The following is a 21696-nucleotide window of genomic DNA, read 5'->3' as shown; positions in this document are numbered from 1 at the left end:
CAGCTTCTACAACACAAGCTGATCAAACAGAAGTAGCTAGGCCTGCTGCCTCCATCCAGCTTATCAAACGCAGGTGAGTGCGTGTAGCTCAGCTCAGTGGTTTCAACCTTTTTTTTTTTATCAAGGCCCATTTATTTATTTATTGGGCATTTGAGCCACGGACCACCATTTGATGACATTTAGCCTCCCAGAACCTTTGAGCCACGGACCACCATTTGATGACATCTAGCCTCTCAGACCCATTTGAGCCACGGACCACCATTTGATGACATTTAGCCTCTCAGACCGATTTGAGCCACGGACCACCATTTAATGTCATTACTATCTCTAAAATCAATGTTTATTTAATTCTGAGAGTATAAATGGATCCATTAGGCATTAGGGTCCACTCCATTTGGTTCCAAACTATCCCTCACCCCACTTTGGGAACCACTGAGTTATAGAAGCATTGTTTTGTGTGATGTGATATGAAGCTTTTATTTATACTGGACTATTTCAGATTTTCAATACATTTTACTCTTCTGCTCTATCTCAGAGGCTATTTTTTTGGTTACTTTATGAGCCACGTGCCCTGATATTTTTGAGTGGTGCAGCCACTCCTATAGACGGCCTTGTCTGTCCCTGTGTCCCTGGCTGTGTCCCTGGCTGTGTCCTTGTGTCCCAGGCTGTGTCCCTGGGTCCGTCTGTCCCTGGGTCTGTCTGTGTCCGTCTGTCCCTGGGTCCCTGTGTCTGTCTGTCCCTGACTGAGTCCGTCTGACCCTGTGTCCGAGCACCAAAATAGCGTTATAGCATTTGTTCACCACCAAGCACAGCCAAACAGACGCAGGCCAGGGAGGAGGGCTCACTTCAGACCGGTCTGATTTTTTCCAATTGTTGGAGTTTGGAAGCACTCGTTGTTGTTAACTGGCTGTCCTGCTGCCTCCTGCATTATGTGCAAATTCAAAACGGGTGGTGCGCTGGGGCCGTTCAGTGACTTCAACGAGCGCTGCAACACTTAATTTGTTTTAACTTAAGTTGTATGAAATACAGTGACACCAAGTGTCACTGTATTTCATACAACTTGTAACATTTCGACCATTTCAAAAATAGCAGATCTACAAGCTCACATTTAAAAACTTGTAAAGGGACATTCTGCAGAATCCATCCATCCATCCATCTTCAACCGATTATCCGTAGTCGGGTCGGGTCGGACTTTTTCCAACCATGGTTCATGTTTTAGGTTATTAGAGAAAGTAAAAGATGAGCGTACATTTTCTTTAATTTGATGCTTTCTTTCGTTTTAGAAATGTTTACCTTTTTCTTTTACATGGGGGCGGGGGCATTCGAGCATGGGGCTAAATATGTTTTTTTTATTTCTTTTTTTAGTCCTACTAGATCCCATAAAATTACATCTGGCCACAAAAGATCTGTTGAATGTGAAGGGTGAAGTGACAAACTGGCATCCCCCAGTATCCTCCTTCACATTCAGTTGATCCCATGATCTTCTGTGGCCAGATGTAAATTACTGGGGCCTAGTAGGACTATAGTAAATAATATTAAAGAAATCACCATAACATTTTGTAAAAAAATATATATATATGTATTTAGCCCCATGTTCGAATACCCCAAAAATAGCTAAACTCGTTGAAACGAAAGAAAGCAGCAAATGAAAATAAATTAATAAACCAATAAACACTCATCTTTTAATTTCTCTAATAACAACCTAAAACATGAACCTTGGTTGAAAAAAAAACACTAAAGTTGTCCTTCAAGTCAGAAATGAGAGTACTTAATTCCAACGCAAATACTTTTAAATAGTATTCATCATTGCTGTTAGAAAGATTGTATTTTTTGTAGCTGCAGCATTGCAGTGGCAATGCCTTCCACTGCGAGCTGTTGTGAGCTTGTAGATCAGCTATTTTCAAAATCATTGCCTTTCTGATGTAATTACCAATTGGATAATGTTTGATAATTTTTGGTATAGTTGGTTGCTTTAGATGCAGCAATGGTCTTAGTTTATTTTTATTTGTCTTTTCAGAAAAAAATAATAAATGTAGTGGAGTAAAAGCATAATATTTGCCTCTGAGATGTAGTGGAGTAGCAATTAGGGTGGAGCTATGCCCGATTGTGGTCCAAACTTTACACACGCGTTCCACACCCGCACAGGAAGTGCAGTGAGTCGGTGGCAAACACCGTTGTCCAGAAAAACCACAAAAGGTTCTGGTCAGGCTCTGCCAGTGGACGTAATGAGCCAAAGTCCCTCACCTGTGCAATTTCCAGTCTCTGCCTCAGCCAATTGATTGCCACGGCAACTCCACACCTGCTAATTGATTACTTAACCCATTCTGACCGGGAACCCGTTTTGGTGCTAGCATCGTGTCGTGCTTTAGCTATTGAAAAATAGCAGATCTACAAGCTCATAGCGCGCCACCGAGTGGCTCGCTACGAGCTTGTAGGTCTGCTATTTTTGAAAAATCGAAGAACGACTGACATTTTTTTAGAATCTGATCTCAGGTCAGAATGGGTTCATCAGACCAGTGTGTGTCGAGTGGAAACCTCGTATGAATCTGATCTCAGGTCAGAATGGGTTAACCAGTCCACTTGTCAGTCAGTTTGCACTCTTCAGGCACAGACAGACAGATACAGAGATCTCTAGTATACAGTATGGGCACAAAAGGGACACAGACAGATGGTTAAAACGATTATTAGGTTCTCAAGTTGCATCGTTCTCAAGTAGGCCGGTGGCCGACAGGCACGTACAGGTGTAGTCATTTCTAACACTTAGGCCTACTTGTTTTTACACTTTTCTTGTTTGTTTATTTTTAAAGGAAAATGATGCCTGCTGCCCTTGATGTCTGGAATGCTCCTTGGGAACGCTGGTGGTAGGGTCGAGGGTCTCCCCTCCAGGACGGTGATCTTGGGACGTCTGGGGTAGGGTCGAGGGTCTCCCCGCCCGGGCAACGATAGTGGGAGCGCTATGTTGTCTGGAATCCCCAAATGTACCTCTGGAGCCTGGGTACATTGAGGTACATTAGGCCCGTCACAAGTATTAATACATTTAAATTACAATAAAAATACATGAATAGTGAAAGTATCAGATCTAAGAGATCAAAACGGTTTTGAGCTCCTAGATCTGCTACTTCCACTACTTTACAACATGGGAACGAGTATGACGATTATGACTATTATCCCAAAAGTATTGCGATTATCACAAATACAGTACTTATTATGTAGTAATTGTGATGGGCCTAAGGGTGTGTGTGGGGGTGGGGTTGTGTGTGGGTGTGTGTGTGGGGGGGGGGGGGGGGGGGGGTTTGTGTGTGTGTGTGTGTGTGTGTGTTGAATCTGTTTTTAATTGGCCCGACGTGTAATCTACGAGCATGTTGAAATTTGGGGCCCGACGTTGACAACGTTAAATCTACGAGCTGGACGACGCTGGATCTACGTCAGCTATAGTGTAGTTCTCCCCGGGGTATGGGTTGAATCTGGGATCAATAGTCGGGCCGGCAGGCGGGTCGTGCAGGAACTGGGTTGTGCAGGAACCGGGTCGTACCCAGCGGTCCCTCATGCGACCCCCGTCCAGTGTGCTCGGCTACCCAGCCTCCCGTACCTCGGTTTTCAGTCTAGTTTTCTCTTTCAGGTTTCAGCTGGTCGACGTCACATCTCTTCACATCGCTTCAAAGTACCAACTGTTGAATATGTTGTTTCCTTCCCGCCAGGTTGGCCAAATGTTTTCCCTATCTTGTTGTTTCCTTCCCGCCAGGTTGGCCACATGTTGTAGTTTCTGTTTGATTAACCCCCTTTTGTAGTACTTTCCAGGTGGCAAACATTGAATTTGTGTCACCCTTCTAGTGACATAAATTAACAGATATTAATTAGTGCAGCTCCCTACCGTATTACCCTGCATAGCTATTAGGACGTTGTGGTGGTGTGGATGTTAATGCACGCGTGAGTGCGTGTTTCATTCAATGAAACAATTGACAAATTTAATTTCTTCAAGACAATCTACGAATTTAATTTAATTTCCCATCATTCATTGGAGTCCCATCATGGCAAGGTAACTATTATTACCTATACTATTTTAATTAAGGGCATCTGCTAAATGCCTAAATTGTACATTGTTGATGAAATAATATTAAATATATACACGCTGACGCAGCAAGGTGTGTGTATTTTTATTATTTTATCAACAATGTACAATTTGCAATTTAACAGATGCCCTTAATCCAGAACAATTTACAGTAGGCCTAAGCAAGAACAACAACTTCTGCAACGACTGCTCATAAAAGAAGATTGATATGAGGGAAATACACCAGCATTCCTCCAGAACCTGCACATCGACTAGCCAGTGAGCTTGGCCAGGACGGAATCCACCGTAAGAGAGGGAAAAAGTGCTGGGCTGGATGGCATTCCCCCGATGGTCTTAAAGAACTGATCTCGACCTAACGTCATCCCGGTGCCTAAAGCTGGAGACCTCTCGAAAGCAGACGACTACTGAGGCTTCAGACTCACACGTACCACCACAAAGATCCGTCCATCTTCAACAGCTTCTCTGTAGTCGGGTCGAAAATTGTTGCAAAAAACTAAAACGCATGCTTATTATTACTCCTAAACATTTTGCCAAACATCTCACACAGTCCTATCCTGCTGGTGGAGACCTGTGCCCAGAAGGGCACTTTTTCTAGTTTTCCTTTATTTGACTGTAGGTAGACAGGAAAGGGGAGAGAGATATGGGGGGGGGGGGGGAAGGACACACAGCAAAGTTCGTCACGACAACACGCTGTAAGGCTGGCTTACCAGCAAGGGTGCCTGGACCGCTGAGCCACGGCCCAGGCCGAAAACATTGCATTGCACTGAGGGCAAGTATTCCATGAAGAAAAACACAATAGCTACATCCACTAACTAAACGCCAGGTGCCGGGCCGAGGTAAACAATACAAAAGAAAATAAGGTCTGCACACTGGAATAAGCTCCAAAGCTTTAAAATGTATTGAGCTTCCTTGGCTTACACCATAGTGGACATGATGTATCGAGCCTCGTACGGCTCTTCATCAGACCAAGTCCAGTCTGATGAAGTATTAAGTATTCCATGAAGGCCATGGCTACTAATTGTTCCCTTAAACATTATATGAACTGAGGCCAAAACGTGTTCTTGATGCTCCAGGAAACGCTCCAGGAAATGGTGAAACAGTTGGGAGACATGTTTCACCGTTTCCTCCTCTGCCTCCTGGCAGTATGTTTTTTTAGACACCACAGTCTTTACCACGGGTTTATTATTTATTAATTTCACTATAGTTATGTGTTATGTGTATAAAAAAAATCCCAAACCCTTTACATAATTATGTGGATGTGTAAAACCCCTTTTCTTTTTAATTTGATGGCCTTGCTGCCCTAGAACATGAAAGGCCAAGTGACCTCTAAAAAGCAGTTCCCTGTGACCTTTAGGAAATATATAATTTACAATCACATACATTTACCATACCCGGCCCTCTTGCACTTACCATTTATACAATTACATCATTTTAACATATCTCTCCTCTAATAGACATACGTACCACTTTTTGTGGTTGTCAGCAAATACATTTAGCTGCAAATCTATGATGCATTACTACAAGGAAACGTTGCTTTACGACTGCCAACCTTCCATATACGTCAAGCATGCATAACGTACCTAACATTTTACCGTACCAGTGACTTTTGCATCCATCAGATACATGAATGAATTGCCATTTTAGATGTGATTTTATGGCATACAATTTAGTTTAAATGTCCATTGAATACATAGTGAGAAATTGAATACATTAAAATGAATTGGAACCATTACAAATATAACACAGTAAGGCCAGCGACAGAACGTATGTTCTGTCGCGTGTAGTTTGCATGTTCTCCCCATGTCCCCTAAGGTAAGGTACCCTCACAAAAACAACATGCAATAAACAAATCTCTATACTTTACTTTTGCTCTATGTATGTTGTATTTTTCCTTGTTCACTACTTTGGCTGTTGGAAATGTGCTATATAAACAAAGTTTGATTTGATTTGATTTGGACACGGGGACCTTCCATCTCTTTGTGAGTCTCTCTGATTATGAGTGCTGCGAGAAGGCTGTGGGACTGTGCGGGTTTTGCTGAAATACGTTGGGAGTGACTTATTTCTCCTGAAACACTTTGGTGACTTTGATGTCTCAAAAAGCTGTGGGCCTGTCTGAGTTCTGGGGGAACACTGTTGGAGTGTCACGCCTCCTTGGCAACATCTGGACACCGGACTACAGGTTGGGCACCCCTGCGCTAATTGACAGATTCTGATGGTTTTAGAATCAACATCCTTTATATAATTCAAATATGGGTAGAGTTTCTCAGTGAAAGTGCCTCTATGAGTGCAGATCATGTCTTCAGTGTCGTAGAAGGACACCTGCCCCTTATCATAGTCCAGCTGGACTCTGATCCTCTGAGGAATCCTCTTTAGGTTGAAATATTTTACACCGTCAGAGTACTTCATGTTTTTGTGTCGACACAAACACCATATTCCATCTTCTGGTTGGACATCTCTCTCTCCCTTCCTGTCGACAGACTTTGTAACATAACCTACATGCCATAGAGGATGGTCTCCCACCTCCACCTCCCAGGTGTGTGTTGAACCTGAACTGAACCCCTCTGAACCCAGAACACTGGGATACATGGTAAACCTCTCTGGATTGTCAGGAAGCTGCTGCATTCTCTCTGTATCACTCACACTGGTCAGGTCTTCAGACAGACAGAGATGGCCGTTTGCTGTGTTTGGATCCAGAATGACAGGACTGAACGTGACCTTCTCCTTGATCTCCTCACATAGTTTGTAGGTCAGGTTTCCCAGGTGTTTGGCTACATCTATCCACAATCCTGGGACCAGCTGTGGTTCTGATGCTGTAAACTGTTTTTTGTCAAATGAAACATTTGGTTTCTGCAGCTCTTGTTCTATATCAGATATTGCATCGAAGAGAAAGGAGATCTTCTCCTGAATGTTCTTCATCTCTCTGCTGACAATTTCAGCTTTCTGCTTCTCTTCCTCTTTCAGATTTGAAACTCTTTCCTCCTCTACCTCTGTCAGGATCTGGTGGAGCTTTTCACACTTTGCTCTGATCTGCTGCTCTGTGGTCTTCACCTGCTTCTGGTTGTGTTGAACCATGTCTTTGTATGTCTGTTCAAACTCTTTGCATTTGTTGCTGTTGTCCCGTAGATACTTGAGTGTAGACTTCAGTTGGGCCTTTGCATCATACATAATTACTGACGGTTCTATAAGAAAGAAGATCAAATCAGAAAGTCATAAAGAACAGCATGACTAGTGTGAATTATACCTGGAAGGATTGGGAGTCATATGGCCAGTGGGCTGCTACCATATTATACGGTTCGGTTACCACCTCACTGTATTTTATATTAACATTCTTATGCCACTATATGTTATCTGACATTGTTATACCATAATACATTTAATAGTATAATATAATATCACTGCTATTGCTACTATATTTGCCTGCATCTCCTCTCTCTCTGCCCCCCCCCCCCCTCTCCCCGACACGGTTGAGGCAGATAGATGGCTGCCCACCCTAGAGTCTGGTTCTGCTTGACGCTTTTTGTTACCACTGTCACAAAATTGCTTGCTCAGGTGTCTCTGTCTGTCCTTTGCTCTACATGAAGTGTCTTGAGACAACTTGTTGTGATTTGGCACTTTAATATGTTTTTATTTTATTTTATTAAAGCCTTGTCCCCCCCCCCCCCCCCCCCCCCCAGGACAAGGCTAATCTGGGTGCAGTTTATTTCTGGGTCTAAAAGGCAGAGTCAACAGGACAGGAAACTAATGAGAGCACAGGACACACGGACACCTCATATACTGTAGATGTGAGGCGTTGTGAAAGCAAGTCAAACAACATAACGTGATTTGTGTGTGTGTATCAGGTTGTGGGGGTCCCCAGTTCAATTGTGATTATTTTGGGAGATCATATGGCCTGAAAAGGTTGAGAACCACTGCCTAAATACTCAGTATTTAGGCAAATACTCAGTATTTAGGCAGTGAAGGTTGAAGGTTGTTACATACGTTTGGAGATCCTAAGGCATAGCCATGAGTCCCTCTGGGATTTTTCTATATAAGAAGAAACATCAAATCATTAAACATCATGCATGTAATTAGTCTCTGGAAGGAGTGGTAGTCAGAGTGGCAATATGCAATTAAAAATTGTGAACTTTATTGGAAACTGGCAAAATATTTAAAAGAAAGTTTTACCTCATTTGACCAAAATTATATCCTAATGTGACATACAGACAGACAGACACATACCCCATGGGACCCTTCCCTGCTGCCATCTCGTCTGTCTGAGGACAATCTCATCACTTCCCACTGCCAGAAATGACAAACGCAATCTTAATAATCTTTATAAAAAAAGCACAAACTAACTACTTCATTACACATCACATCTGACACTTTATCCACCCATTCCATGCACTGCTTGCATTTCCTGAAAAAAAACATGTAGCTTGACTTATCTGTCACTTTGCCCTAACATTTTACGCCATATTGAGCAGTTTGAAAAATGCTTAAAGCTGATTTTCTGCCGGGATGTTTGAGAAATTTGCGTGAAACGTTCTACACATAATATATGGACCATTATCTGAAATCCCAGTTAAAGAGAAGTTTGTACGTGAAAAATTGTGAAGATAATAATTAAGTTAAGTAAGTAGACTTGCCGAGCCATGAGGCCCATAGGGCAGGAGCCTATCTCCTGTTTCTGTAGCGTGATAATACAAATATTATCTGCAAGCAGCGATATCAGGCACTTTGAACAGGCATGTATACTATGCTTTTTGGGGATTTTGGGCTAAGGTTAGGTTTAACATAGTTTCACTGAGGTTAGGGTTAGGTATAGTTTTACTGTGGTTAGATTAGGGTCAGCTATTTAAAATGCTAATTTGTTAATTGTATAGTCGTCTTTCTCTCAGCCTCCTATGGTGCTGAGGCTGAGTAACTTAATGAGGAAATTAGAACATTCTGATATTATTATTAAAATAATATTAACAGCTTGTATGTACATCCAAAGGAGACTATGATGGAGACTGCAATACAAAAATCTAAGTAACTTTGAACAGCACTCACCTGAGACTGATGAAACCGCTCCTTTGGATTGTTCTTAAACAATATTAAAATAATAAATATTTAAATTGGAAACAAACTAGTAAGAAATGTAATAAGTTGCAAACAAGCTGGCTAAATAGAGCTACTTGCCAAACCAGGATAAGTGGTATTACAACTGATGAACTGAAAGAGCTTTATAGGGCAGAGAGAAATTACTTGGACTGGGTTATTTATCTGAGTGGTGATTTAGAATAAAACCTAGTGAAAAACGTTTGAGGGACATAATCAATATGATAATGTAACATACATACACAGACAGACAGACAGACATACCCCATGGGACCCTTCCCTGCTGCCATCTCGTCTGTTTGAGGACAATCTCATCACTTCCCACTGCCAGAAATGACAAACGCAATCTTAATAATCTTTATAAAAAAAGCACAAACTAACTACTTCATTACTTCACAAGAACAATGTTGGTGTAATTAGGATATTGAACATGGAATCTATATTTTAAGTAGTAAAAAGTAAGTAAGTAAAAAAAGAGAATCACACGCATGTGAAGTGAGGGGCGCTCTTATCATCTTACAACATGATGATGTAAAACAAACATTGAGATAAAACAAACATTAAATTCACTTTATTGTCAATGGCGTTTTTAAAACAAACAAACCTGTATACTGCGCCCCTCAAAAATATGTTGCAATGTTTCCTGTTTTATTTTATTTTACAGCCGTCTACCCAATGGACTGCTGCCCACTGCCCCACTCATGTGTTGCTATATCGGGGCAGACGACTGCTCCTCTCCCCCTCCCTCACCGTTCTCTGGAGACAGCATCCGTGAATGTAATGTTTATGTTTTTTAAATTAGCAGCTGATGTGAAACTTAAGGCAACTACATAGGCCTACTTTCATTACTTAATAAATAACCATCAGCCTATCACCTTACCGCGATGTGTATAGGCCTACTCTTATTTGATTCTCCTGTACATTTTCCCCATAACTTGTGACATAATGCAAGCTTGCCCCTGGGCTTCCGTTTAAAAACCAGAATAAAAAATATTTCGAAAATAAAGAAGCTGTCTCTCTCCCCGGGCAGAGAGCTAGAGGTATCCCCGGTGTTGTGCACTCGCCTGTGTGTAATCGTTAATGTTTAGTTAAGCAACAACAATAGGCCTACTGTATTATATCACACTGTCTAATAATAGACCTTTCTGTGTCCAAATCATCTCAGTCTGGTCTCTCTGACTTTACCTCAAAAACATCTAAATGGTAAATGGTGCATTTATATAGTGCCTTTATCCAAAGGCTTTACATAGATTGTGCATTACATTCACATTCACCCATTCACACACCCATGCACCGATGGCAGCGGAAACCATGCAAGGCACCAACCTGCTCATCAGGAGCAATTAGTGTCTTGCTCAAGGACACTTTGACACCAACTCTGGGGGAGCCCCGGTTCGAACTGGCAACCTTGCGGTTACCATCATCCGTCTACTCTACCCCTGAGCCACCGCTGCCCCTAACAGCATCTAACATGCACTTTCCCTCTGACATACTCATTCCTGATCCTATCCATTCTTGCTACTCCCAGAGAGAACCTCAACATTTTAGTCTTTGCTACCTCCAGCTCTGCTTCCAGTCTTTTCCTCAGTGCGACTGTCTCTAAACAGTACAACATAGCTGGTCTCACCACCGTCTTGTACAATGTACACCTTCCCTTTCATTCTTGCTGATACTTTCCTATCACACATCACATCTGACACTTTATCCACCCATTCCATGCACTGCTTGCATTTCCTGAAAAAAAACATGTAGCTTGACTTATCTGTCACTTTGCCCTAACATTTTACGCCATATTGAGCAGTTTGAAAAATGCTCAAAGCTGATTTTCTGCCGGGATGTTTGAGAAATTTGCGTGAAACGTTCTACACATAATATATGGACCATTATCTGAAATCCCAGTTAAAGAGAAGTTTGTACGTGAACATTTGTGAAGATAATAATTAAGTTAAGTAAGTAGACTTTCCGAGCCATGAGGCCCATAGGGCAGGAGCCTATCTCCTGTTTCTGTAGCGTGATAATACAAATATTATCTGCAAGCAGCGATATCTGGCACTTTGAACAGGCATAACTCATGCCTCGTTTGGCTGGGTACCAGAAGGGCCCCCTACCCTTCCTGGGTACCAGACTGGACGAGTGACACCCTCCTAGCCCTGGTCCAGAGCGTTAGTGAATTATCTCCAACGCCTTGCCAGACGCTCCTCTGCTGCACATGGAAAGAAAATTCCACTGCCGTGCGTGAGCTCCCGACTTTAGTAAAACTGAACTAAACTTCACTACTCGCTCACCGAAAAACAAAGGCTGTTGTGTGTTGTTGAAAGTCTATTCTCCATGGTGGGAATCCTCTCAGGACCGCACATTCTCTGTATACTATGCTTTTTGGGGGTTTTGGGCTAAGGTTAGGTTTAACATAGTTTCACTGAGGTTAGGGTTAGGTTTAGGTATAGTTTTACTGTATTTAGATTAGGGTCAGCTATTTAAAATGATAATTTGTTAATTGTATAGTCTTCTTTCTCTCACCATGAGGAAATTATAACATTCTGATATTAATATTAAAATATTATTAACAGCTTATATGTACATCCAAAGGAGACTATGATGGAGACTGCAATACAAAAATCTAAGTAACTTTGAACAGCACTCACCTGAGACTGATGCAACCGCTTCTTTGGATTGTTCTGAAACAATATTAAAATAATAAATATTATTTAAATTGGAAGAAATGTAATAAGTTGCAAACAAGCTGGCTAAATAGTGCTACTTGCCAAACCAGGATAAGTGGTATTACAACTGAAAGAGCTTTATATGGCAGAGAGAAATTACTTGGACTGGGTTATTTATCTGAGTGGTGATTTAGAATAAAACCTAGTGAAAAACGTTTGAGGGACATAAACAATATGATAATGTAACATACATATATATATAATTACTCCAACTCCAATTTCCATGAGATTCACACGGGCAACATTCTGTCAGCGACGAGGCCAAACTGAACATATGAAAACATCCTTTGGGAACAGTCGATGCTTGGGAACTTTTCTACACATGTGCCTTGAATCATGCAGAATACATCTTTCACTTTGTAAGTGAAGAGATTTGTATAAAAATAAATAGCTGCAAGCAACAATAAGAGGGTCCGAGGAATGCAGCAATAAGAAAAAGACTATGTCATATGCACAATAACCGAGGCACACTTCCAGACTGCTCAACCAGTCTGAAGGGCCACCCTTCCTGAATACCAGACCGGATGAGTGACACCTTCCTAGCCCTGGTCCAAAGCGTTAGCGAATTCTCTCCAACGCCTTGCCAGACGCTCCTCTGCTGCACATGAAAAGAAAATTCCACAGCCGTGTGTGAGCTTGTGTGTTGTTGAAAGTCTATTCTCCATGGTGGGAATCCTCTCAGGACTGCACATTCTCTTTATACTATGCTTTTTGGGGATTTTTGGGTTAAGGTTATAGGTTTAACAGGTTTCACTGAGGTTAGGATTAAGGTTAGGTTTATAGTTTTACTGAAGTTGGATTAGGGTCACGGAATTTAAAATGCTCATTTGTTAATTGTATAGTCTTCTTTCTCTCAGCCTCCTATGGTGCTGAGGCAGAGTCACTTAATGAGGAAATTATAACAATCTGATATTAATATTTAAATAATATTAACAGCTTATGTGTACATCCAAAGGAGACTATGATGGAGACTGCCATTTTTTGTGGTATTGCAACTGAAAGAGCTTTATATGGAGAGAAATTACTTGGACTGGGTTATCCGAGTGGTGATTTAGAATAAAACCAATAAACAATATGATATTAAAATCTAACTATATATATATTTTTAAATGCATGGTGTAGATCCTTTTAAGTCCTGGCCTGTTTAATATACTGCTGTATTTATCATTTAAAAACAAAGAACGTCCAAGAATACAAAAGATGCATATATACTGTAGTGTAGATGCACCCACTTTGTGTAATTTAAATTATACAACATTCAAATGCTCTCTCCATCAGGTAGCCTACATGCAGGATGATAACATGAGACAATGGGCATAGGCTCAGGAGATGGGCAGTGTTGACAATGAGACAAATGGCTAACACAATGATTGAAGGCAAGTGCTAATACTACGTATTACATCAGACACCAATGTAATCAAGGCATAATGGAGGTGCCAACACTTTCTAAATATTAAGATATATAAGCAAAGGTAGGGCAAAATAAAAAGGCAATATTGGCCTATACTTCTCACTGAGCAGTAGAGCTACAAATATGACTAATTGAGACTAAAACAGCAATCAATAGTCAATAGCTTGGTGCAGGTAATCAGAATCACTTTGTCACCTCCATGTACTTACCATAGCCTACATAAAGAATATGAAATACCATTTCCCCTCAGTCACATCACTTGCGGTGCAACATGAAAACATAAAACATAAAGACCAAAACTATCTAAAGACATTTAAAATTAGCCCCACTATAGGCTATATGTATGATATGATGTGCAATCCCCCCCCCAGTCTACATATTTATTTATGTTTTTATATATTTTAGCTTAGATATTACAATAGGCTTTGCAATGATTATAATAGTCTTTGTTCACCCTACACTTTATTACTTGACGCAAGACAAAAAACACTAAAACAATAAACCCCTGATAATGTCAACATAAATTCATCCATTAGGATAAGAACTTACCCATCACTTTCTCTAATTCCTGTGCAACATTGTTGCAGTTTATCTTTTTCAAAATAGTCACCGTTATTTCTACAGCATTGTCCTCAGTGAAAGTTGTAACCATCTTGTCTGCAATCTCTATTCTACTCTTATTCTCAATTGCGTTTTTTCTAATGCGTGGCTCTTCTTTACGATCAAGCAAAGCGCTGCAGAATTTCTCCAGGTCAGTCTCCTCCATATCCTCAAGGGCGTCTACGATAGCCTCTTTAGGTGTTTTAGCAGCCATAGCCATTATATCCAAAGAGAACCTGTGGTGAACTTTAAGCATACAGTAACGTGTGTACATGGAAAAATGCTCACAACTATAGAAGATGACAGTGAAACCAAATCTTTGTAAACTGCAAAAGTGACTTCCTTTTTTATAGAACAGGAAGGTGAAAGACCTTCCTTTTCCTGTTCAACCACATTGAGAACAACTCGCACACACTGGTATAATCTCATAAATACTAAAACTGACTCGTGTATTATTTGGTCTTTCAAAATTATATATTTAATAAGCCTAGACAGAATGTCTGTGATCCTAAGCCCAAACCACACCAACGATTTGCATGACACTTCTTGCAACATGCAGCTACTTGCAAGGAGTTGCATTGCTGACCTTAAAGCTGTTTTGTTGCAAGGAGTTGCGTTTTTACGAAACTTTTAGTTGGGCTTTGCAGTTTGCATACATTTCATGTATGCACACAGCCATATAGATCTGTTAGCAGACTAATGTGCGCAACATAAGTCCGCTCAGTACGGCGTGTGTACTAACCCAATACAATACAATATCTGATTTGGAGTCAGATATTGTCCTCTATAGTTTCATATCCATTTGAAATTGCTGGCAGAAAACATGCGTTTAATTTTAGTAAAATATCTCAAATTTCCACGAGATTCACACGGGCAACATTCTGTCAGCGACGAGGCCGGACTGAACATATGAAAACTTCCTTTGGGAACAGTTGATGCTTGGGAAGCACAAAGGTATGGGGCACACAATTGACAGGTGCGTTGCGATTGGTGTAGGGTAATCAAACCACCTGCCAAATGTTTGCCCCATACATTTGTTGTTGTTCACTGCTCTTTGATTCACTCATTCAGTAAACAACCCGGCATCTACAGTAGGCCTCTCCATCTCATTCATTAGTATAGTACTTTTTTGCCCTCTACAGGCATGGGAAGGTCACAAGAAACCCCTATAAAAAAATGCTCAATACTGACAGTCGGTCAGCAAGTGGATTCATGAATGTATGTATATAGACAATATTTTAGGCCAATTCAAATTACTATATACATTTCTCACTTTAAACAAAAGAAGTCTGTCGGCTGCCGGACTATTAGGAATGTAAACAAAGACACATGCGACCGGACGAAGCACTAAAATATAGTGAACGGCTGACATCTGGTCTAAGTGGAAGCCGGTGGTTCCCCCGGAGGAAAATTGCGTGCACAGCAAATTATACCGTAGTTTGATAAAATGAATTCTGTGTGAGAGAGACTATACAACACACTGCACACTGCAGTGTGTGACGCCATGGCATCACTCCCTTCAGTGATCCTAAAAAACGAGAGCTTGTTCTGCATACTGGTGGATTTATTTGGGCTTCTTGACTTGTAGACAAACAATGCAATGTCGGACTGTAAAAAGTAAAGCATAGGCAATACACTCAGTCTCACACATAATGGAACATAAACATATTGTACAACATAAATATAATAAACAAGCAAAATAAAGCTCTACAAAAAAATCTACATACTGTATCTATAGAATTATTACCAATACCAGCATTAAATGATAAACTTGTATTATGACATCTTCGTCTAACACACTTTTGAAATAATTACCATGGATGGATGATACGGTATACAGTATGTGCACAATGGCTGGTGCTAACCTTACAGAGAATATTGTTTATAGGCCTTTTGACAAAGAATATATCACACAATACTTTAACATCCAGAGGCCAGAGGCCTTAAAAAATGATGCCGTTAAACAATACTAAGGAAGTTTGTTGATTTTAATAATTTGCCTATAATAACCACAAGCTTGTGCATTTTATTCTTATCTATAAAGGACTAAAACACAACATTTGTAAGCAGATTGTATTTATGATAGATGCTTGCAACTCTGACTGGATTACTGCTTTTAATTTAATCCGGAAGAAAACATACCCAAGGTTTTCAGCAATACAAAAATATCCATAATACACAAATTGTTATAAAATACACACATGGAAACACACATGGAAAATGTTAGTATAATTTTATTTCTGCTCCTATGTCGTGGAGGCACCACGACCCATGATGGCCTTCTTAGTGTTTCTCTCAGGTTTTAAAAGCATTATATAACACTTTTGTCCAAACAGCGCCACCAAAAGGCCAAAACTAGATGCTAAAATAGCAAATACCTCCACTACATCTGCATATTTGCCTGGAGAGCTGATGTATGCTGGGATGAAGGCTATCCACACGGTACAGAAAATCAACATGCTGAAAGTGATTAACTTGGCTTCATTGAAGTTGTCTGGAAGATTCCTTGCCATGAATGCTAGGACAAAACTGAGGAGTGCCAGTAAGCCAATATAACCTAGTAACACTGCAAAACCAACTGTTGATCCCACATCACACTCATAGACTATCGTATCACTGAGGTATTGTGTGTTTTTATGGGGAGTTGGTGAGGCAGATACCAGCCAGGCTATACAGATTATTGCCTGGATAGAAGTAAGAACAAGAACTGTTCCTCTCTGCTGCATAGCATTGAACCACTTCATAATGTCTGCACCCCCAGGCTTGGAGGCCTTGAACACAGCCAACACCACCATAGTCTTTACCAGGATACACGAGACGCACAGCACAAAGCTGATCCCAAATATTGCATGCCTCAGCTGACAAGTCCATAGTCTGGGGCGGCCAATGAACAGAAGTGAACACATGAAACATAGTTTGAGTGACAGCAAAAGTTGGAAGCTGAGTTCTGAGTTGTTGGCGCGCACCATGGGTGTGTCTCGATGATAGACTAAGATCCCCAGGACAATGGCACACATAAATGTGCCGAACAATGCGATGGTTGTCAAGGAGATACCGAGGGGCTCGTGGTAGGAGAGGAACTCCACGCTCTTAGGGACACAGTGGTCATGCTGGGGATTGGACCAGAAGTCCTCTGGACAACTGATGCACACTGTAGAGTCTAACAAAGACAGGTTAAAGGGACAGAAATTAAGTATCATCCTCAAGGACTTGTCAGGCTATGGACTAGTAAACTGGGTATGGACTAGTAAACAGGGTATGGGCTAGTAACCAGGCTATGGACCAGTAAACAAAGTATGAACCAACCTGTTTGATTGCTGATCTCTCCCTCAGAACAAGCATTGCAGTCAAAGCAGCAGACAGGTTCTCCTTTCCTTCTGGCTTTCCAGGTTCCAGGAGAACAGCTCTCACTGCACACTGACTGAGGAGGCTACAAAGGGAAGTAACAATGCATTGATTCTAGGGATATCCCGATACACTTTTCCCGTTACAGATCCGATCCCGATACCGATATACCGATACCAGTGTTCTGATCTCGTGTTGTGTTTATAGCAAGTGTTTAAGTAGTTATATCCTAAATCCAATACCTGTATTGACATACAGGTCAAATAGAGTAGTACTGCCTGAATACCAGCACACACTCAAGAGTCATACTGCCTGAATACCAATGCGATTGATCATTAAAATAAACATGCTTAGAAAATGCATACTGTCCAAGTGAGCCCTGATCCAGACAAAGTAAAGTTGTAAACCACTGGACATTCTCATAACGAGCTCAACATTAGATATTTTATAAAGCCAATAAGGGGACCTTTGTGGATTCAAAGCTCCAGAAGATTGTGTCTCCATCGAGGATGAGTTCGTCATCTCCGGAGGCTGACTTCTTGACCACACCTACATTCTGAACCTTTACACTTCCGTCGGGGAGCAACACCCAGTTCATGACATCATAGATTGGTATGGGATCACCGTTCTCATCAAAGGATACTTCATCACCAAATGATGTGGTGAAGTTGACCTTTTCCAGGTAGTACACAAGCTAGAAATAGTGAAGGAAATTAAGGAAGACACAACAAAAAACTACTGTATACAATCACATTAACACTATAGACACATTGTCAGATTGATGTATTAACTACACCCTTGAAATAGGCCTACAAAAATCATTAAATATTATTATTCAAAATGTGTGTCCATCTATAGAAACTTTAACTGAAACAGAACTGTGAACTAATATCCCACCTGCCATGGTTGTATTTTCTGCAAACTGGCACAGCTGTGCCCAGTGAAAGGCCCCCTTCCTGGCACACACTGCAGCATGTCATGGAGGGCATGGGCCAGAGCATACACAGCCTTGTACACGTTATACTCATATCTGAGGTCTGACACTTCAGGCAGTGGAGTCTCTGCCGTTCCTAGGTCCTCTTGTCCAGTACACACCCTTCCACCAGCATCCACCCACGCTGGTGGAAGGGGTGCAAATTTACACTGAAATGTGTGCTCCCAAAACTGCTTCACCTGAAGAAACACAATGAAGACTTGGCCACATATAAAAAGTAAATACTTAGATACTAAATGAAACAAAAGACTCACTAGGTTATTTTCACGTCTCTTGTCAGGGTGGTGGTCAGGATGTGTTTTTAACAAGAAGTCCTTGAGACCTGGTATTTCTCCACGACGGATGGCGATACCCAGGGTGCCTCTCAGGTACGGCATGAAGGCAGGAGTCTGGAGTACAGTATATGTCGACCAGCCCTCACTGGCCATCCATTGCAGACCTGCCACATCCTGCTTTACCACCTGTTGTGTTGAACAATATATGTGTATGATAATGTGCTACAGTTCTCATTAATGGCCAAATAAAAAGCAAAATAAGGAAATCAAATGTAAGAAAAATAAATAAACAATTGCTGAGCATTGGAATTCAATGAGTGATTAAATTGCTGCAAGTAAATGGTTGCGAAAACAACAAAAACAACATAGCAACCTACTTAATTTTCTGAAAGAATGTCTTAACTTCAATGTAGCTAATTTCAGATTCCCTATAATCATGAATGACCATAATTATGTATCATAACCCCAACCTCCTCCAGGAGTTTAACCATATGGTTATCATAACCAAATGCAATGACGACACGAGCTGTGGATCTCTTCATCACAGTGACAATCCTCTGAAGTTCGGCTGGGTCACTGTCCATGGGCAGAACCTGCACGTACGCCAGACAGGTCAACCCTGAGCGTTCCACCTCAGACTGGAAGGACCTGGCAGCGCTGTGTCCATAGTCATTATCAATGATCACCAATCCAAACCAGGTCCACCCAAAACGCCTCATTATCTGGAGCATAGCTTGCACCTGATTGGATGAAGAATGGAAGGACATGCAAGTTCTAGAATAGATCATATTATGGGCAACGGAGTGCCCGCAGGGGCCTCATGCGGCCCTCACCTTTACAGCTGTTACAATTCCAAACATGCAAAGATAACCCGTTATAATTACTTCAGTCTATCTTAGCTCAATGACTAGTGCTACATTTTTATTGTCTTTTTTTAATGAATTTGTATTTGAGTTCATAAAGTTAACATAAGTAGGCTAAATTAGTAGGCTAAATTAATTTGAAATTTAAAAAGTTCAAAAATAGCTAAAAATATTTCAGGATTCCATTTCAAATAGTGATGCAGACAATGGCTAAAAATGCATTTTCGGCCCCAATAGGCAGAAAATATATCACCGAATAGTGTATGCAATTAATGCATTGAAAAGAGCTGAATAAATGTTTTATGGACCCATAATAGTGATTATTATTCAAGTTAAGTTTTGCCATAACCATTTAATTTGCCATAAAGCAGGTAGCTTTAAGGTACGGCCATGAAAGCAATGGTAGGAAAAAATATATATAATATGAATCATATTCGGATATTCGGTTTTAGGCCAACTGTTTCCTATATTCGGTATTAGTTTTGGCTAAGAATTTCCCCTTCGGTGCATCCCCAATTTCAAATATATCAAGCAGATTTTCGGCTACTTTTGTGTAACATAGAATGACAAAGTAGGAAAAAGTTAAAATACGGAGATAAGTGGTTTCTGCCTGACAGTATGCAATGTGGCCCTCTGGAGTGAGTGTGTAATATAGGCTACTGTAGTGGCCTCTCTATCATCAAATGTGCCCATCTCTGGGCTAGATTGTACATGGGGGGGGGGAAGTGAGTGAATCTCTTACACAGATTCCATAAAGGAAAACGTCTAATCGTTCTCTTTTAGTTTTTACACTTTCAATAAAGACCTCCAGCTCCAGCAGTAATGCACACAAGCAAAATGAGAGGGAATATGCAGTATTGATTACACTCACTAGAGGGAGGTATTTGACAATTGATTGATTGTATTTATTGACAGTTTGCAGAATTACAGTACAACTCAATACAAAAACTGTTAACTGTGAGTGGACGACACCATAACGCATTACACTTGTTTACAATAGGGCCCACCATTTTCAATTCATCAACAGTGTGTGGACTGTGGAACGTGAAGTACTTTTGATGAAACATAATTATCTGTAGTACTAGCAGTTCACCTGGAAGGCGTCACTTGGGATTGTTCTAAAGAAGGATGGGAAGTGGTTCCGGTCACTCAGACAAGCGCAGGTGGCTCCAGGGCTGACCTGGAAAAGGTAGAAAACATCTGAAATATAGGCCTACTCTTTCTTTTGCTTCTTCTTCCTGCATGGTGGAGACCTGTGCCACGAGGAGCACTTTATCTCGTTTTTAATTTTTTTTCCCTCTTCCATAAAATGTACAAAATAGCGGAGATAGTTTATCTACGAGCTTATAAACACATCACAAAGTGATATTTTAAGCTTGTGGATCTGCTATAACATTAGAATGGTATGATACATTTAACTCCTCAACTATTACTGTAGTAAATACTTTCCACACCATGCAGACCTTGGGCCTCTTAACACAGATGCATTGCACTCTGACCTTCTGGAAACCTCCTCCACCCTCCATTAAAGATGTGCCTGCTTCACCCACATGCTTTGCCTGTGGCATGTTCTATGCCTTTAAACGGTAACAACACTATTATGTTTATGTATTATTTTTTCCTTAAAATAAATATATATATATATACACACAGTAAGTAACCAAAATCAAGCATAATTGTTGATGGTAAAAGTGTGTTTACTAAGTGATGAACTTACCATGGGCACTCTGTACAAACCTAGTATACTAGAGACGGCAATAGAATTGGTTGAGGACGCACTCACTACTCCGAGTACTGGAGGAGACCCAACACAGCTCGTCTCATTGGACTGAAACTGCTCCTCTCGCCCACTGACCAATGACAAGGCTGCGCGGAACCCGACTCCCAGCACGATACAGATGTCATAGATACTGTACCCCAGAGTCACATTGGGCAGCAGGCTGGGGTTTCCGTTGATCTCGTCAACTGCAAAAGCCATGGCCTGGGCCTCTCTGAACCACGCAGTGTAAAAACTAACACATACAATGTCACTGTAACAGTGCATGTTTGTAGACGCATATGCAAGTATAGGCAACCTACACATATCTAACAAGACTGTTCCCTGTTCTCTTGCTTGCTGTTGTTGTACAGTATTTGTGAAACCTACCCAGTGCAAGTGGGCTCCTGTTGCTTGGAGGTGAAAGTCAGCTCAGGGAAGAAAGGGCTGTAGTGGATCGGAAGCAAACCACCCAGAACAAAATCCCCCGCCTTGTAAATGCTGTTGACATTAAAAGGTGCCTGCAACTCACAAGAAGAGGAAGATGAGGTAGACAAAGCAGAGAAGGAAGAGAACAGAATCAT

General features: G+C 41.0%; 2 protein-coding genes across 2 annotated transcripts; both read right to left on the bottom strand.

The window, feature by feature from the left end:
* Positions 1 to 6062: 6062 nt before the first annotated feature.
* Positions 6063 to 7234, bottom strand: LOC308312415 (zinc-binding protein A33-like; the record flags this gene model as incomplete). Its single annotated transcript, XM_080759021.1, has 2 exons — positions 6063 to 6104; positions 6299 to 7234. 2 exons carry the CDS (start codon positions 7232 to 7234, stop codon positions 6063 to 6065), a joined length of 978 nt encoding a protein of 325 aa, XP_080615147.1.
* Positions 7235 to 16125: 8891 nt separating this feature from the next.
* Positions 16126 to 21696, bottom strand: LOC308312414 (extracellular calcium-sensing receptor-like; the record flags this gene model as incomplete). Its single annotated transcript, XM_080759020.1, has 9 exons — positions 16126 to 17039; positions 17186 to 17309; positions 17691 to 17918; positions 18122 to 18397; positions 18473 to 18679; positions 18964 to 19233; positions 20450 to 20536; positions 21074 to 21347; positions 21503 to 21696. The coding sequence occupies 9 exons, from the start codon at positions 21694 to 21696 to the stop codon at positions 16126 to 16128; spliced, it is 2574 nt and encodes an 857-aa protein (XP_080615146.1).

This window comes from Protomyctophum bolini (assembly GCF_963924005.1).
Source record: "Protomyctophum bolini genome assembly, chromosome: 3".
Classification (NCBI taxonomy): domain Eukaryota; kingdom Metazoa; phylum Chordata; class Actinopteri; order Myctophiformes; family Myctophidae; genus Protomyctophum; species Protomyctophum bolini.
Note: the sequence above shows the minus strand (reverse complement) of the source record. Positions and strands in the feature narration are given on the sequence as shown.